This window comes from Mustela lutreola, chromosome X (assembly GCF_030435805.1).
Source record: "Mustela lutreola isolate mMusLut2 chromosome X, mMusLut2.pri, whole genome shotgun sequence".
In the NCBI taxonomy this organism is placed as follows: domain Eukaryota; kingdom Metazoa; phylum Chordata; class Mammalia; order Carnivora; family Mustelidae; genus Mustela; species Mustela lutreola.
The window spans coordinates 91,055,652-91,072,548 of NC_081308.1; the positions used below are offsets into that span (position 1 = coordinate 91,055,652).

The window sequence follows — 16,897 nt, forward strand, 5'->3', positions numbered from 1 at the left end:
GCAGAGAGAGATGGAGAAGCAGGCTTCCCACTGAGCAGAGACCCCAATGTGGGGCTTGATCCCAGGACCCTGAGATCACAACCTGAGCCAAAGGCAGAGGCTTAACCCACTGAGCCACCCAGGCACCCCGGTTTTTTCTCTTTTTAATATAAGCCATTCTTATAAAAGTGTTAGTGATGTCTTACTGTGGTTTTGCTTACATATCCTTAATTATTAATAGTGTTGAGCATCTTTCAATGTGTTTATTTGATATTCATATACCTTCTTTGATTTTGATTTAAATTGGGGGTCCATTTTTTACTGGGATGTTAATCTTATTACTGGATATATATTTTGGATAAAGGTTCTTTATTAGATATGTGTTTTGCAAATATAACCTCCTGTGAATTTTCATTTTGTATTTTTAAGAGAAGTTTTCAAGTCCAATTCATCAATTTTTTTATATGGCCTTAGGTAAGGGGCCAAGATGAATATTTTTACCTATAATGTCCAATTTTTCCAACACTATTTGTTGAAAAGACCATTTCTCCTTTTAATTACCATTGTCAAAAATCTATTGACCACATTTGCTGGTCTATGTGTGTTCTATTTATCTGTACATCTATTTTATAGTATATAATCTATTTTATAATATAATACACTATAATGATTAATAATTGATAACTAATAATGTACTTGAATGCTATAGTCAACTTTTTAGGGGAGGGGAAGAGCAGAGGGAGAGGGAGAGAGAATCTTTTTTTTTTTTTTTTTTAAAGATTTTATTTATTTATTTGACAGACAGAGATCACAAGTAGGCAGAGAGGCAGGCAGAGAGAGAGAGAGAGAGAGGGAAGCAGGCTTCCTGCGGAGCAGGGAGCCCGATGCGGGGCTCGATCCCAAGACCCTGAGATCATGACCCGAGCCGAAGGCAGCAGCCCAAACCACTGAGCCACCCAGGCGCCCCAAGGGAGAGAGAATCTTAAGCAGGCTCCACACCCAGGGGAGAGCCTGATGCAGGGCTCAATCTCATGACCCTGAGGTCACAACCTGAGCCAAAATTAAGAGTCAGATACTTAACTGACTGAACCACCCTGGCCCCCTTGATAGCTGTAGTCTTAAAATCAGATAGCATGAATTTTCCACTTTGGTATTTCTATCCCAAAAGTGGTCTGCCTATTCTAGTTCCATTATTTTTCCATGTACACTGTACAGATATCTTTTCAATTTTTTCAAAAAGTCTTCTGAGATTTCGGTTGAGATTGCAATGATTCAACAGATATGTTTGGAGGGAAGTTACATCCTAAAAATAGTTAATCTGTCAGTCAGTGAACATGATATATTTCTTCATTTATTTAGGTCTTCTTTGATATCTTTCATCAATTTTTTGAGGTCTTCAGCATACAAATGTACACATATTTGTTAGATTTGTCTTACCTTAGTATTTCCTAGTGATTTTTATGATATTATAAATGGTACTTCATAAAACTTCCAAACTTTAGGGGCGCCTGGGTGGCTCAGTCATTAAGCATCTGCCTTTGGCTCAGGTCATGATCCAGCCCTGCATCATTCTCCCTACTGTGCGGCAAGCCTCCTTCTCCCTCTCCCACTCCCGTTGCTTGTGTTCCCTCTCTCGCTGTGTCTTTCTCTGTCAAATAAATAAATAAAATCTTAAAAAAAAAAAAAACTTCCAAACGTCACTATATAGAAATAAATTGGGGCACCTGGGTGGCTCAGTAGGTTAAAGCCTCTGCCTTTGGCTCAGGTCATGATCCCAGGGCCCTGGGATCGAGCCCTGCATCGGGCTCTCTGCTCAATGGGAAGCCTGCTCCCTCCTCTCTCTCTCTGCCTGCTTGTGATCTCTGTCTGTCAAATAAATAAATAAATAAAATCTTTTTTTAAAAGAAATAAATTGTTTTATATTGACCTTACATCTGCTGATACTGATAAACTACCTTATTAGGTCTAATAGCTTTTGGGGGGAGTTGTCTACATGGATCATCATGTTTGCAAATAAAGACAGTTTTATGTCTTCCTTTCCAATATGTATGCCCTTAAATTACTTTTCAGGCATTAATGTATTGGCTAGTATCTCCAATATACTGTTGAATAGTATTGGTGAGAGTATACATCCTTTCCTTGTTCCTGATGTTAGGGGAAGAACTTTCCATATATCATCATTAAGTATGATGTTAACTTCAGGCTTTTTAATAGATATCCTTGATCATATTGAGAAAGATCCTTTTAATTCCCAGTTTTTTGAGCTTTTTTATCATGAGTGCCTATAGCATTACATAAGATGCTTTTTCTGCATCAGTTGAGATGATCTTCTTTTCCCCCTTTGGTCTGTAATACGGATATGGTAAATTACATTGATTTGCAAATGTATAACTATCTTTACATTCCCAGGATAAACTCCATTTGGTCATGATATATTATCCTTTTTCCATATAATTGGCCTTTTTCTAGATAATTTTCTACATCATTTCTATACCTAACTAATATCATTGGATCCATTTGTTTGTTTATGAGAGATATGGATCTGCAGTTTACTTGTTATGGTTCTTTTTCCAGTTTTGGTATCAGGTTAATGCTGATATCAAAATATATTGTAGATTGTATCCTTCTTTTTTTACTTTACCTTTTTTCACTATTGTCATATCTCTTGCATAGGGTACATTATTTTAGCTTATTAGCTAAATTTTTTATTATTAGCTAACCTCTGATTTGTACCTGGAGTTGGTCTTTGGCAAGAGATATATCTTGCCCCTTCCTCATCAGTAGCTGACCCCTGCTTTTATTCATGTAGGACCCTGAACCTAACTAAGGGTTTTGTACCCCACCTCAGGGGCAGAGGTTTTGTTTTTAATTTATGTTATTATGTTTTGTTAGTCACCATACAGTATGTTATTAGTTTTGGATGTAGTGTTCCACGCTTCATTGTTTCCGTATAACACCTGGTGCTCCATGCAATATGTGCCCTCCTTAATACCCATCACTGGGCTCAACCATCCCCCTACCCCCTACCCTCTAAAACCCTCAGTTTGTTTCTTGGAGTCCATAGTCTCTCATGGTTCATTCCCACTCTGATTTCTCCCCCTTCATTTTTCCCTTCCTTCTCCTAATGTCCTCTGTGCTATTCCTTTATGTTCCACAAGTAAGTGAAACTATATGATAATTGACTTTCTGTACTTGACGTATTTCACTTAGCATAATCTCCTCTAGTCCCATCCATGTTGATGCAAAGGTTGGGTATTCATCCTTTCTGATGGCTGAATAATATTCCATTGTGTGTATGGACCACATCTTCTTTATCCATTTGTCTGTTGATAGACATCTCAGATCTTTCCATAGTTGGGCTATTGTGGACATTGCTGCTATGGACATTGGGGTACATGTGGCCCTTCTTTTCACTACATCTTTATCTTTTGGGTAAATACCCAGTAGTGCAATTGCTGGGTCATAGGGTAGCTCTATTTTTAACATTTTGAGGATCCTCCACAATGTTTTCAGAAGTGGCTGTACCAACTTGCATTCCTACCAACAGTGTAAGAGGGTCCCCCTTTCTCCATAACCTCTCCAACCCTTATTGTTTCTTGCTTTGTCAATTTTTTTACCATTCTGACATGTATAAGGTGGTATCTCAATGTGGTTTTGATTTAAATTTCCCTGGTGGCTAATGATGTTGAACATTTTTTCATGTGTCTGTTGGCCATTTGTATGTTTTCACTGAAGTGTCTGTTCATGTCTTCTGCCCATTTCTTGACTTGATTATTTGTTTTTTGGGTGTTGAGTTTGAGAAGTTCTTTATAGATCTTGGCTATCAGCACTTTATCTACAGTATCATTCACAAATATCTTCTCCCATTACGTGGGTTGCCTCTTTGTTTTGTTGACTATTTCCTTTGCTGTGCAGAAGCTTTTTATCTTGATGAAGTCCCCAAAGTTTCATTTTTGTTTTTGTTTCCCTTGCCTTTGGAGACGTGTGTTGAAGGAAATTGCTGTGGCTGATGTCAAAGAGGCTACTGCCTATGTTCTCCTCTAGGGTTTTGATGGATTCCTGTCTCACATTGAGGTCTTTCATCTATTTTGAGTTTATCATTGTGTGTGGTGTGAGGGAATGATCGAGTTTCACTCCTCTGTATATAGCTGTCCAATTTTCCCAGCACCATTTACTGAAGAGACTTTCTTTTTTTCCATTGGATATTTTTTCCTGCTTTGTTGAAGATTATTTGACAGTAGAGTTGGGGGACCATGTCTGGGCTTTCTATTCTGTTCCATTGGTCTATGTGTCTGTTTTTGTGCCAGTACCATGCTGTCTTGATGATCACAGCTTTGTAATAGAGCTTGAAGTTAAGCAACAGATACCCCCAGTGTTGTTGTTCTTCTTGTTGTTGTTATCATTGTTGTTTTTAACATTTCCTTGGTGGTTCAGGGTCTTTTCTGGTTCCATAAAAATTTTAGGATTGTTTGTTTCAGCACTTTGAGAAATGTCATTGGTATTTTCATCAGGATGGCATTGAAAGTATAGATTACTCTGGGCAACATAGACATTTTAACAGCGTTTATTCTTCCAATCTATGAGCATGAAATGTTTCCCCACCTTTTTGTGTCTTCTTCAATTTCTTTCATGAGTGTTCTGTAGTTCCTAGAATATAGATCCTTTGGCTAGGTTTATTCCAAGGTATCTTATGGGTTTTGGTGCTATTGTAAATGGGATTGATTCTCTAATCTCTCTTTGTACAGTTACATTGTTGATATATAAGAAAACAGCTTATTTCTGTGCACTGATTTTGTATCCTGTCACATTTCTGAATTGCTGTATGAGTTCTAACCATTTGGGGTTAGAGTCTTCTGGGTTTTCCATATAAAGTATTGTGTCATTTGCAAAGAGAGAGAGTTTGACCTCTTCCTTGACAATTCGAATACCTTTTATTTCTTTTGTTCTCTGATTGCTGTTGCTAGACCTTCTAGTACTATGTTGAACAATAGTGTCAAGAGTGGGCATCCTTGTCATGTTCCTGATCTTAAGGGAAAGGCTCTCAGCTTTTCCCCATTCAGAATTATATTTGCTCAGGGTCTTCCTTAGATGGATTTTATGAAATTGAGGAATGTTCCCTCTATCCACATATTGTGAAGAGTTTTAAGTAGGAAAAGAGGCTGTATTTTGTCAAATGCTTTTTCTGCATCAATTGAGGGGACCATGTGATTCTTGTCTCCTCCTACTTATGTGTTCTATCACATTGATTTGCAAATGTTGAACCAACCTTGCATCCCAGGGATAAATCCCACCTGGTTATGGTTGTGGTGGATAATCCTTTTAATGTACTGTTGAATCCTATTAGCTAGGATCTTGTTGAGAATCTTGGCATCCATATTCATCAGGGATATTGGTCTGAAATTCTCCTTTTTGGTGGTGTCTTTATCTGGTTTTGGGATCAAGATAATGCTGTCCTCATAAAAAGAGTCTGGAGGTTTTCCTTCTGATTCTATTTTTTGAAACAGCTTCAGGAGAATAGGTATTATTTCTTCTTCGAATGTTTGGTAGAATTCCCCAGGGAATCCATCAGGTCCTGGGCTGTTGTGTTTTGGGAGATTTTTGGTCAGTGCTTCAATCTCATTACTGGTTATTGGTCTATTCACATCATCAGTTTCTTCTTGTTTCAGTCTTGGTAGTTTATAGGTTTTCAGGAATGTATCCATTTCTTCCAGGTTGCTTAATTTATTGGCATATAGCTGTCAATAATAATTTCTGAAAATTGTTTTTATTTTCTTGGTGTTGGTAGTGATCTCTCCCCTTTCATCCATAATTTCATCAATATGTGTCCTTTCTCTTTTCTTTTGGGTAAGTCTGGCCAGTGGTTTATAATCTTATTACTTCTTTCAAAGAACCAGCTTCTAGTTTAGTTGATGATTTCTACTGTATTTCTGGTTTCTAATTCATTGATCTCTGCTCTAATCTTAATTATTTCCCTTCTCATCCATGGATTAGGTTTAATTTGTTGATTTTCCAGATCTTTAAGGTGTAAAGAGAGTTTTTGTATTCAAAATTTTTCTTTCTTTTTTTTTGAGTGAGGCTTGGATGGCTATGTATTTTCCTCTTAGGATCACCTTTGCTGTATCCCATAGGTTTTGAACTGATGTGTCTTCATTCTCATTGGTTTCTACAAATTATTTAAGTTCTTCTTTGATTTCCTGGTTGACCCAAACATTCTTGAGCAGGATGGTCTTCAGCTTCCAAGTGTTTGAATTTCTTCCAAACTTTTTCTTGTGATTGAGTTCCAGTTTCAAAACATTGTAGTCTGAGAATATGCAGGGAATAATTTCAATCTTTTGGTATCAGTTGAGAACTGATTTGTGACCCAGAATGTGGTCTGTTCTGGAGAAAGTTTCATTTGCTCATGAGAAGAATGAGTGTTCTGTTGTTTGAGGGTGGAATGTTCTATATATTTCTATTAGGTCCATCTGGTGCAGTGTGTCATTCAAAACTCTTGTTTCTTTGTTGATTTTCTGCTTAGTTGATCTATTGCTGAGAGTGGCATGATGAAGTCTCCTACTATTAATGTATTCTTATCAATATGTCTCTTTATTTTTGTTAACCGTTGGCTTATGTAGTTGACTGCTCCCATGTTGGGGGCATAGACATTTACAAGTGTTAGATCTTCTTGTTGGATAGACCCTTTAAGAAGGATATAGTGTCTTTCTGTATTTCTAATTACAGTCTTTAGCTTAAAATCTAATTTGTCTGATATGAGAATTGCTACCCCAAATTTCTTTTGAGGTCTTTTAGCATGGGGCATGGGGCAGAAGTTTTTTACTTCTACTTCACTCCCTACCCATCCAGCAGCAAAGGATCTTTGCTTTTGTCCTGGGGATAGGAAGGTTTCCTGTCTCTCCCTTCCTGGATACATGGGTTTTGCTTCTACTCTTCCCCCAGAAGCAGTGGCTTTTTACCTGTACCCAGGAGGGAAAGGTTTCTTGCTTCTCTTCTGGTGACTTAAGGCTTTTGCTTTTCATAATTGAAGGGTTTGGATAAGTGTATGGTGCTGTGTGTCTGTCTGCCAGCAATAGCTTTTTGCCCTCTACCTACCTCAACCACTGATATGGGCTCTTTTTGATCTCCTGCTTTGGCCCTAGTTATGTGTTTCTGGTTAAGGACTGAAAAAGAACTTGGCAGTGAGTGAGTGTATAAGTATCTGGGATGCCAGGTATTCCAAACTATACTAGCCCATTAAGAATTTAAGAATTCATTAAAATTTCAGCTGATTTCTTTTTACCTGCTTGCATGACAGCCATCTCTGCCCCATGCTTTGCCAAAAGTAAAGTAGTACATGTGTCCTTTAATGGGGCTTGTCACCCTCTGTAAGTCAGTTTACCAGAGTTCTCTGATGGGCTCAAGGAATGTTACAGTTTTGTAGATTATGTAGATTTTTATCATTGTTTATTTATGGGTGACATTCTCTTATGCTTTTTCATATCCTAAGTGGAAGTGGAAGTGGTACTTTCTAATAATGTTATGTATGGGTTATTTTTGTTTTCTTTGTTATTAAATATGCTTTAGAAAGAAGCAGATAGTTTCTAAAGCATATTCATAAATGGATTTTATTATGTTTATGAAATGTTTCTACTTAAATTTATTTTTTTAAATTATTATTAGTTAAAATCATTTTATAGTATCATATGTAATACATGACTTCTTTGTATACACTTCTTTGGATTTTACACATGTATAGATTTATTCATATAATGAGTACCACCGTCAGAATACAGAAGAGTTTCATCACCCCACAACTTTCTGTGCTGTTCTTGTATATTGCCACACCCTCCCCCATCTGTAATTCCTGACAGTCAATGATCATATGGTCATCATTATACTTTTCTCTTTTTGAAAATGTCTATAAATGGAATCATACAGTATTGTGGCAGACACAACCAAGGTGGCTCACCTCCTTCTGTAATTCCCCCTCTTGAGAAGTGTAGATAGATCCTGTGACTTGTTTCTAATCAATAGACTTCAGCAAACATGATGGTAATCATTCTTATGATTATATTAGGTTGTATAAGATAATTTTATGTTAAATTAGATGCACAACCAGGTACGGAATTTTAAGTTCCATGACTCCCATTACATAACCATTTCAAATTCATTAATTAACTCACCTATTCATCCAGGCACATTTACAGACAGTTTTTATTTGCAGTGAGGTAGGTACAGTGTATCTTAGTGATTAAGAGCATGGATTCTGAAGTCAAAGTACCTGGATTAACGTTCTGTGCACCACATGCTCTCTAGATATGCTGGTAAATGTCCATTAACCTCTAAAGCCTTACCTCTGAAATGGGAATACTCATAATACCCACTTAATAAGAGTTCATGGATCAACAGAGATGGTGTATACAGAGATCCTGACAGAGCATATGGCACATGATTAGAAACACTTTTGGCTTCTACGATCTTTGTCATTATTATGAATAATACTACTGTTCTTAGGCAAAAATGAATTGGTTACGGGACTCTCTTCCATGAAATAACTAATTATTAAATGAGATAATGTGTCATGTGTTAAGAACAGGTTTAGATACTATTAGATCTATAATTAGTATCTATCTTCATTATAACAGTAGTAATAACAGGCTTTATTATTATTGGTTGTCATCCTTCTCCTCTTATTTCTACAGAACAGTGAAATACAAAATATAATCCAAGGAATTTTTTTTCCCCTTTGCATTTTGTTTGGAAAATAGTAAATTAGCATTTCCTGATATATGTGCAATATAGAAAATAGACAAATGAAAGAAATTAGGGTTTTCATGTAATGTCTGTACTTTATTTGCATTTGTTTCTTTTTCCAAACATGTGAAATGAGAAGACAGAATAATTTAAATTCAACACAGGAGAATTTTAATGAACAAAATTTACAAAATACATTTCAGACATATAAATAAAGACATGTAAATTTTGAAAATTTAGTTATCCCCACATTGAATAGCCTGAGTGAAAAATACCAACAAAATATAAGAAGGAATTTCCAATTATTGATGAAGGTATATAAAATGGGTACTTTCCTGCCAAACCAGGCATTTTTCTGACTTTAGTCAAAAGTAGCCATGTTTGTGAAGAATTCTATGAAACTTTCCTAAAGCACTTAGCAGAAGAACTGAATAAAAGGAAAGACTTGCCATGTTCTAGAAACTGAAAAAAAAATTGTAAAGAAACCATTCTCTCTAAAATATGTACTATTTTAGTGCATTCCCAGTCACAATCTAAATGAGCTATCTTAACGGAGGTTTATCAGCTGGGTTGTAAAATTTACCTGTAAAGGTAAGGTGCCAGCAAAAGCAAGGTAAAAAATATGTTAGGAATATTTTAAACTAGTCTTTTGTTTTTTAACAAAGTGGTTGCTAACCTCTTTTTATCAAAATATCACACACCCTCAGACTTGAATGGAAATTAAATGGACACTTGCCATTTCACTTTAAACTTTTTGGGAAAATAAGCAATTTCTACCCTTTCCTACTTCAGCAGTTTAATTTGGCAATTCTCCCTTCTCTGATTCAGGGAGGTGCCTTCTGTCATTCCTATCACAGGGAGGGGGCGGAGCATTCTTTGAGAAGCTTGGAAGTAAGCTGTGCCGGGCCAGTCTTGGGGGAGGAGCTGTATTTCACCAGTCTGCAGCTGACAAGAAGCTTCAAGGTAATGGCTGTCTGAAAGCTAGTTATTTTCTAGGGACTTCTCAGGACCCTGGAGTAAAGATGAGGAAAATAGGGAGGGTGGTCTTAGAGTGGTGGGGAGGGTATATGCTTTTGAGAGAACTGCTGGTGTTTTGAAGGAATTGATCCTTTGGAAATTTTTTATCTCCCAATGCTTTAGAAGTCCACAGTAAGAGAAGGGGTGATCAGATTACAGTCTCTATATTAAGGCTTCTGTGCTGCATAGCCGTTCATGCTAATTTACTGACTTGATATTCCATGTTTATATTGTTATTGACTTGATAGTCCATGTTTATATTATTAGACATTCTGTTATTCTTTAACTTTTTAGGTATTTATTAATCTACACACAAAACATGATAGATAAAAATATTTGACAGCTTGGGGGAAAATACTTTAAATAGATTGCCATATAGAAAGATTATGTATTTGTCATCTGCACATGAGTATGGAAAGGGGAACATGTATGTAGATGAGTGAAGACATTTGCACATACCCATGCGTGTATATATGTGTGAGTAGAAGAAAATTTGGGAGAAAATAAAAGATGTTAGCATTTCTGGGTGGCCAGGTTACTATTTTAATGTTATTTTTCAGTCTGTTTCAGCATTTTTAGAGTAGATTTCCCATGATAATTTTTATAATCATGAAAGAAAAATAAAGCTGAAACAACATACCCATTTTGTTTCAAACACATAAGAATTCATAGACACATGCAGACATGCAAACATACCTTGTTTTTTTGCTGATAGGGGAAATTTTTCTAGACCTAATCAGAAGCCATGTAACCTGGCTGCTGTGTCTGCTACAGTCCTGCATGTGTCCTCCTTGCAACTCATTCTTCCAGACCACAGATATGGCTATGGTCAACAGGGCTGTGATCTGACAGAGAGGAAGAGTGGTTTGTTTCTATAAGCACTTCTTAAAATGATTATCCAGCTTGATTTAATCATACAACAGAATACTGTGTATCTGGGGAATAGAAACATGAACTTCTACATCTAGTGATTTGAAATGTCTGAGAAATAGGATGACGTGAGCAAAGTAAATTATAACATAGTATTTATCATATGAGCTCTCTTAAAATTAAATATGTAGGTTAATGACAGGTATGTATGCTACTACTGGACTTGGAACAAGGCTGAGAAAAACATGTCTGTCACAGTATTAATGGATTTACCTGTATGGTTGGAGAGACAAGCTCTCTATTTAAAATACTGTTAGGATGTTATTATTATATTTATTCATTTACTTGGTTTACATCATCAGGGAAATATATTGAGATAAAATGTTGCAAAGCTGGGAAAAAGCCTCATTTAAAGTAATTCATACAAAATCAAGTGGAAAATACTTTTTTGTGTGGAATGATGTTCAAACTCTTCTCTTAATTGAGATCTAATGATGGTTTGAAGTGATATGCATTCATTTATACACATAAAAAATTCTGTAAAGATAGAAAATATTCCTAGTGAATATTTGTATAGAGCTGTACTTTATTTTTCATATATCTTTTTGTATCATTTCAGTTTTTAATAAGCTTCTGTATGTTTTATAGCCAGAAATATTGTAATTGAAGACATTATAATCTTGTTATAATCCTACAGAACAAAACCCTTGGGCCTAGAACAAAAAATTATAGAAGCCTAACACAGTTCCTTGCTGGCTAAATGTCGTTCCCACCCTCTCTAGAGAAGGATATGATAGTGATTGTGGCACTGTCTGTACTTCTTGAGGAGTCTGCAGTTCTGGCTTTGGTCACAAGATGGCACTTGCCAGATTTCCCGAAATTCTCCAAACAACCATTTTTATGAAGTAGGGAAAGCAATGAAACATATTTTGTATTTCTGAACTATGAGACAGTATATCTAGTGTAATTAAAATTCTGTTGAAAAAGTTATATATTTAAAGAAGGAAAAATCCACATAATGGTCAATGTGAGGATTCAAACAAAGCTCTGTGGTCTGACTCATAGTAGACACAGGGTAATTGTTACTTCCTTTCCCTCTTCTCCCCACCTCACAGTATTCCTGAGACCAATTATTTCAACATGAACCAAACAGATTAACAGTATCACACAGAGAGAATTTAAAATAATAAGAACAAGAAGAAAAAGAAACATATCTAAATTACAGATGAGATTTTATCGTAGTGTAGAGTCCCCTTGCCCTAGGTATAATATAAGGGGCACCAAAGTCCCATGGTATGTAATAACATAGAGTCCCTGACACACCACTTCAGCCTCATTAACCTCTGAAATATGCACACAAATTTACTCCTTAATATTCATGTGCAATAACAAGGGCATGTTCTTGAATTTGAGATATTATAAAACCATTTCTCCACTTCTCATTCCCCCAGCTTACATTATGTTGCATTTTTCTCCTCACCAAACTTTGTTCTTTCTTTTACCTCATCTTTGTTTGCAGCTGCTCACTTCTACTTTGGCAAAATAATTTTATTTGCTGATATTTTTCTTCTTTTCCTTTTCCATATTCTAGTATCCTCCATATTGTCCCATTCAAGCAACGCGTTCACGCATCCTTGGGAAATTCAGCTGGAGAAGAACAGGCCACACAAGCTGTGTACCCTTTGTAGTTCTAGGACAAAAGAGGCTTTGGTCAGAGTATAGCTTTTGGTAGAAATTGCCTTATAGTGTCAAGAATAGCCAAACACCTCAAGTTCTGCTAGTAACATTTTGGCACACACTAAATCATAATGGATGCCGAGTATGTCCTGTGCAATTGGAAAAACCAGTTATGGCCAGCAAAAGTTTTATCTAGATCTGAGATGTCATCAAACAGCAAGAGAAAAAAGACATTTTCCCTAGAAGTTCAAATACTCTCACTGGATGAAAAAATTAAAGTGGAAAGCACAGAAACAAAGATTCTAAATAAATCTCAAATTGAAGCCCTTGTCTCCTCACTAGAAGCACAGTCAGAAGTCAGTTCTCCACCTAGAGAGGAAACAGCCTATGAAAGGTCACTAAAAGTGGCACTGGATATTCTGAATGAAAAAACAGATTTGAGTCAAGCAAGCAGTTCAGATGAAGAAGCAACCTCTACTCTGTCTCAAAATGATTTACAAAATCTTTCTGATTCACCCCCTCGTAAGAAGTATCGGAAGCATGAAGGAGATGGAGACTTATCAAAGTGTATTGAGGAAAGTGAAAATGCAACATCCCTGTCAGTAGCTAATTTAGAGAATAATGATTCCCTGTGTGATGATAAATCGCGGGTGCATGCAACCATTGATACTCTTGCAAGTGAAATGGAAACAAAGTCATCAGAAAACTCCAGCTGGTATGAAACTTTTCCTTCACTTTCAGAAGATGAGGATGAAAAAGAAAGCAAGAAAAAGATTGATATCTTGGCAGTTATGCCTCTGTATTCCACAATCAAAGAAGAAGACGTATGTGTTAAAGATGAAAAGTTCACTCCAACTTGGTCATCAGACACCTTCATTGTTCCCAAAGCTGTGAAAGAGGAGGCACAGGATATTTGCCCAGAGACCCTGGCTGTTTCCTCTGAATGCTCTACCTTCTCAGAGAATACTGAAGATCCAGGAGAGGGTCCCTCAAATCCGTGCTCAAGTACCAGCCAGAATCAACCTGTTGAATCAGAAGCAGGTGCTGCGGCATCCCCCAGGCATTGTTCATGGGAATGTCAGGTTTCACTTAGTGCCTCTAACCGTGTCCTGGATTACTCACTCCTTCTTAGGAATAATGAAGGAAATCTTCAGAGACTGGATTTTGAAGAACTTGGGGAAGAACTTCAAGCTTCTGATAAGTCAGCACAGCTAAATCCTATTGATGCTTCCATATTAGATGACAATGAGGAAGATGAAGAACTTCCACGCTTTGTTTTTAATTATGAACCTCGTTCATTTGAAACAGGAATGATAGTCTGGTTTAAATATCAAAAATACCCATTTTGGCCAGCAGTGGTGAAAAGCATCCGGAGAAAAGAGAGAAAAGCAAGTGTGCTTTTTGTTGAGGCAAGCATGAATCCTGAAAAGAGAGGCATTAGGGTGCCTTTTAGAAGATTAAAGAAATTTGATTGTAAAGAGAAACAAGCACTAGTGGATAAAGCCAGGGAGGAATACAGTGAAAGTATTGACTGGTGCATCTCGCTGATTTGTGACTACAGAGTTAGACTAGGTTGTGGTTCTTTTGCCGGTTCTTTTCTTGAATATTATGCTGCTGATATTAGTTATCCACTTAGAAAAGTAATCAAACAGGACACCTTTAGGAACTTATTTCCAAAGTTGCATAATGAGAATTCTGCAGAACAGATGGTTGTCACTTCCCAGACCAAGAAAATGTCCTTCCAGAAAATTCTTCCTGACCGAATGAAGGCTGCTCGGGACCGAGCCAACAAGAACCTAGTGGATTTCATTGTGAATGCAAAGGGAACAGAGAACCATCTTCTAGCCATTTTAAAAGGCAAAAAAGGGTCCAGGTGGTTGAAGTCATTTTTGAATTCAAATAGATTCACTCCCTGTATTGAAACATACTTTGAAGATGAAGATCAGTTGGATGAGGTTGTGAAATACTTACAAGAAATCTACAAACAAATAGATGAAAAAATGCTGACTCTGATAAGAGATGATAAAATTAAATTTATCCTGGAAGTTCTTCTGCCAGAAGCAATCATTTGTTCAATTTCTGCTGTTGATGGATTAGATTATAAGGCAGCTGAAGCAAAGTATCTAAAGGGACCATCTCTAGGATGTAGGGAAAGAGAATTATTTGATGCAAAAATCTTATTTGAAAAGAGACGGAAACCATTAACAAATGAAGCTCATTAAATCTCTTGAGAGTCCAAACCATAACAGGAAACTTTCATAGATACTAGCTTTAAAAAGTCGCTGAACAGTTCTAACATATATTTTCCAGAAACGGGAGAGTTTGGATACTGTGTTCACTTTTTTTTTTTTTTTGCCATCTTTAAGATTTGCGAGTATTACTACATCTTTGTTTCTTTTTCTTATGCTTCTTCAAAGTCAGTTTTATTAACATATATCAGCAGTTCTACTTTCCCATACATTTTTAAAATGCATAATTCCTAAATTATTTTTACGGAAAGTACTGTTTTGTTTTTTGACATTTTTTGTGTCTCTGCTGTATGGTTAAATACAGTGTGCACAATCAGTTTAATATTAAAATTGCACTGGTGTTAGATATTAAGGGAGATAATTAGAAAATAGTCTAAAGGACATCACTTATATATTTTTTGCTTAATTTTTATAAAATATTAGGTTTTCTCTTAAGATAGTTGAATTATTTTTCCTGCCATGCCTATTTATTTTTGGAAAAAAAATAACTCTGAGACATGGAACCAAAGATAGAGAGATGCTTTGCTATATATTATAACTAACTGCAATTGCCTTTGCAAAAAAAAATAGTCTAATTCAAAAATAAAGTAAATAGATTAACTGCATGCAGTCTATATGTGTGTGAATAACATCTCAGCATGCAGAAAATAATTTTGGCAGCCTTTAACAGGATTGCTCATTTTATGTTTCCCTGAAATTCCATTTATGAGAGTGTCTGTTATTCAGTAGCTGAATGGTTTCTTAAAACAGGCTTTTGGCTGTCTTCATTAGTAACAGTGACAGTATCTTAATATAGCCTTCTGACCATATGTGGAAGGCAGCTAGAGTCATTGTATTCACGGTTGACTACTCTAGATGAATGAGTCCAGGCCTATTGCTTAAGAGCCATCTAGTTTGATATAAACTATAGAAAATGCAAGCACTTTGTTCTGAGTCTTGTATCTCTGAATACATAGTCATTTGTTTCAAACCAAGCAATCTTTATCATCTGGTTTATTTGTAAAATAGTTCACATTGGTTCCAACAATATAAATGCCAACTGGTGAGTCATTCCAGGCTACTAGAAAGAGTAGATGGACCAGAATCTGTGAATTTGGAAATGGGTCACAGATAAGGCCTCCATTTGGCCAAAGTTGACAATTATCTGAATCTGTTTTAAAATAAACAATTAAAAGTTAATGTTTGAAGCCAATGAAGTGTTTATTCTAACTTGAAACAAGACTTCAGTGAGAATAAATGTTAGGGGAGGTACTTTATTTTAAAACCTTGACATAAATATAAATGCTAAAGACTTAACATGAAACTGTCTGCATTGTTACTTAGTGAGACAAGTGTCACTCTTGGGTTTTTGTTTTGTGTACACATGGCTGCAAGTTTATGTAAAATTTGCAAATTTGATGTTTTGATTTGCAATAAAGCTATTATATCTTTCACCTTGGATGGTCACTTTGTCATATTTCAGATTGTACAGCTTCATAAGTGGTGTTTCTGTGAAAAGAAACATACAGACACACACATATATATTATAATTTGTTTGAAAGTTTTGCCTGTTGTAGTCATAATTTTAACACTTGTTATATGTTATTCTAAATAAATATTCATTATCATGATTGATTTTGTATTATTTTAAAGGAAAGCCATCTAAATTGTATAAGCTTCAGATTCCACAGAACCTTATTTGGACCCTGCCTGACAAAGACGTAGTCTCCTTGGCGTACAGCCTATACCAATTCACATAGCTTCCTCATGATCCTGAGACATATTTGACAACAGAAATCACTACATTATATGCAGATCTTATACCCTGGGAAAACACTGTATTTACTCTATAAAATTGTGTTCCTTTCATTCCAATCTGTTACCCACCTTCAGTTTTCTCAGTAGAGCCAACCCTATCACTTGGTTCTAATATTTTCTTTACTACCCCATTCATTCATTCATACAAATCTAAGTCAGAAGAGCAGAAATGTGTGGTTCAAAGCCCAGCTCTGAACATTTAACGTGACCCAAATGAGAGGGTCAGATTTAGGGTGAGTCAGATGACAATCTAATTTCTAAAATGGGTAGGAAGCATTACATCACAATAGAAATATTTATTAATCTTATTGATCACTTAAATTTGAAAACCAGAACCTTACACTTCCCCATATTTGGGAGTTCCTGGATATGTAGTTTGGAGTAAAGGAAGAGTACACAATTCCTCCTGGGATTTCATATTATGACATTTATTGAAGTGAGGAAGATGTTCCTCAGACGTACATCTATATTCTCTTTGGGGTTTTTGAAGATTTTATTTGAGAGAGAGCACAATTGAGGGGGGGAAGGAGAGAAGCAGGCTCTCCACTGAGCAGGGACCCCCCCACAAGGAACTTGAT

The 16,897-nt window shown here is 36.2% G+C and overlaps 1 protein-coding gene across 10 annotated transcripts in view; it reads left to right on the top strand.

The window, feature by feature from the left end:
- The window catches only part of PWWP3B (PWWP domain containing 3B), a 29,012-nt gene extending 13,057 nt beyond the window's left edge, over positions 1–15,955 (top strand). For all 10 annotated transcript variants that reach the window (XM_059157965.1, XM_059157968.1, XM_059157969.1 and 7 more), the window contains 2 exons: positions 9,538–9,672; positions 12,188–15,955. In XM_059157965.1, coding sequence (XP_059013948.1) covers positions 12,405–14,495 — 2,091 coding nt within the window. In that variant the 5' untranslated portion in view covers positions 9,538–9,672; positions 12,188–12,404 and the 3' untranslated portion in view covers positions 14,496–15,955. The remainder of the gene's footprint in view (positions 1–9,537; positions 9,673–12,187) is intronic.
- The last annotated feature ends 942 nt before the right edge of the window (positions 15,956–16,897 follow it).